The sequence below is a fragment of the Eurypyga helias genome, unplaced genomic scaffold (assembly GCF_000690775.1).
Source record: "Eurypyga helias isolate BGI_N326 unplaced genomic scaffold, ASM69077v1 scaffold27456, whole genome shotgun sequence".
NCBI lineage: Eukaryota > Metazoa > Chordata > Aves > Eurypygiformes > Eurypygidae > Eurypyga > Eurypyga helias.
The window spans coordinates 361-1,994 of record NW_010256533.1 but is presented as its reverse complement, the minus strand read 5'-3'; the positions used below and the strand labels follow the sequence as shown (position 1 = coordinate 1,994).

Here is a 1,634-nt window from a genome sequence, read left to right as displayed (position 1 = left end):
AAGAGCGTCTGCAGGAGGAGCTCAGCAGCAACCCGCTGCATCTCTGTCTCCCCTGGGTTTCCGACCAGGAGCTGGGCCAAGAAGGGATTTGGGGGTGAACAAGGGGACTTGGTGGAGTCGTGCCCAATTGACAGATCCCAAACTTCCCATTCCAGAGCATCCCCCGGCTGGAGCAGCTGGCAGCACACGAGGGACCACGTTTGAGGGCCAGGAGACCTCTTCCTCAAAACCTGCCCTTTTGCCTTCGGTTCTTCCCAAAGCCAAGATGCATTCTGGGGGCACGGGGTTCCTCTCCGCCGGTGGAAGGAGGGTGGGCTGGGCCCCTCGGGGGGCAGCACCGGACCCTTCTGCACCTCACAGCCCTCTCTTTGCTCTTGCAGCGGTTTAGTCCCTCACGTCCTGGGGGATGTCATCTTCCTCTGGTGCTGCAACCTCCTGGCTCACTTCATCAACACCTACGCAGTGGACGATAACGTGAGTGGAGGTGCCCGGCGGAGGGGTTGGGGGTGGCCCTGTACCAAACACCTGCAGCTGGAAGGAGTTAGTGGGAAGTGGGGGCTGATTTAGTGCAGACAGACACGGGGCTTCGGATAAAGCCCTGTAAAAGCGCTCAAGATGCTGGGTCTGCTCAGCGTTTCAGCTGCCGTTCAGGGCATCAGGTTTGATAGCAAATGCCCTCCCTGGCCCTCGGCTGGGGCGCAGCGCTGTTACCATTGCTCTCTGCCTTCTGCCCCGCGCCCGTCGTCTCGGGATGTCACGTAACGACATCCTCATCCACCTCCTCCACAATCCCTGTGCTTTCTCTTTCCAGTTCAGCCAGGCGTCGGTGATCCGGAGCTACACAAAATTTGTGATGGGGGTACGTAAGCAGCCACCACGTCGTTTCTCCTCTTCCTGCCACCTGTGGGGTGAGAGCTCGTGGTCTGGGGGCAGAGGCTGGTCTGTACCTTATATCCAAATGAGGGTAACTTGGCTAACACGCAGAAGCTGGAAATAGCTTTTTTTGACACGACACGCGTTAGCGAGGCTCCCGGTTTTCTGTCCTTTCAGATTGCTGTGAGCATGCTGACGTACCCCTTCCTTCTCGTGGGAGACCTCATGGCAGTGAACAACTGTGGGTACGTCCGTCACACTGAGATCTGAGGCTTTCCCGGCCTTTATTCCCGCCCCTTGGTGTCCGAGTCCTCTGCTAACGATCGTAAAACTTTCCTGGGGAACCGTAAACTCTACGGCACCTCGCGGAGTTGGCTCGGTTCCTGTCCCAGGTTGCTTGTAATTTTAGATCAGAGGGCACAGACGAGCAGCGTAAAAGCTCAAGTGGGGAGAAATGGGGCGAGTCGTGGCGGTGCGGGCCGAGCTGGGCTAGGCCGGAGGCAGAGGGATCAAAGGGACCGTGCTGGCTCCGGGGAGTAGCACAAGAGCTCGTAAGGCGGTGATGGGTGCGGGCAGGAGCAGGACCAGGCTTGCTTTCCCGTTCCCACGGCTGCGCGGAGCCCTCTGTGTGTGTGCTCGCGGGAAGGGGACGGGATGCAAGCTGCTGGTGGCCTGTCTCGCTGTCTGCTCCCTCTCCAAGGCACAGGCAGCAGAGTCCTGCACTCGTAACGTATCCAGGTAACGCTCCTTGCTTTACACTC

General features: G+C 59.0%; 1 protein-coding gene across 1 annotated transcript in view; it reads left to right on the top strand.

Moving 5' to 3' along the window:
* The window catches only part of MTCH1 (mitochondrial carrier 1), a gene marked incomplete at both ends in the record, with an annotated part of 7,683 nt that overhangs the window by 5,831 nt on the left and 218 nt on the right, over positions 1-1,634 (top strand). The window contains 3 exons of the mRNA XM_010153696.1: positions 381-474; positions 812-859; positions 1,051-1,118. Coding sequence (XP_010151998.1) covers positions 381-474; positions 812-859; positions 1,051-1,118 — 210 coding nt within the window. The remainder of the gene's footprint in view (positions 1-380; positions 475-811; positions 860-1,050; positions 1,119-1,634) is intronic.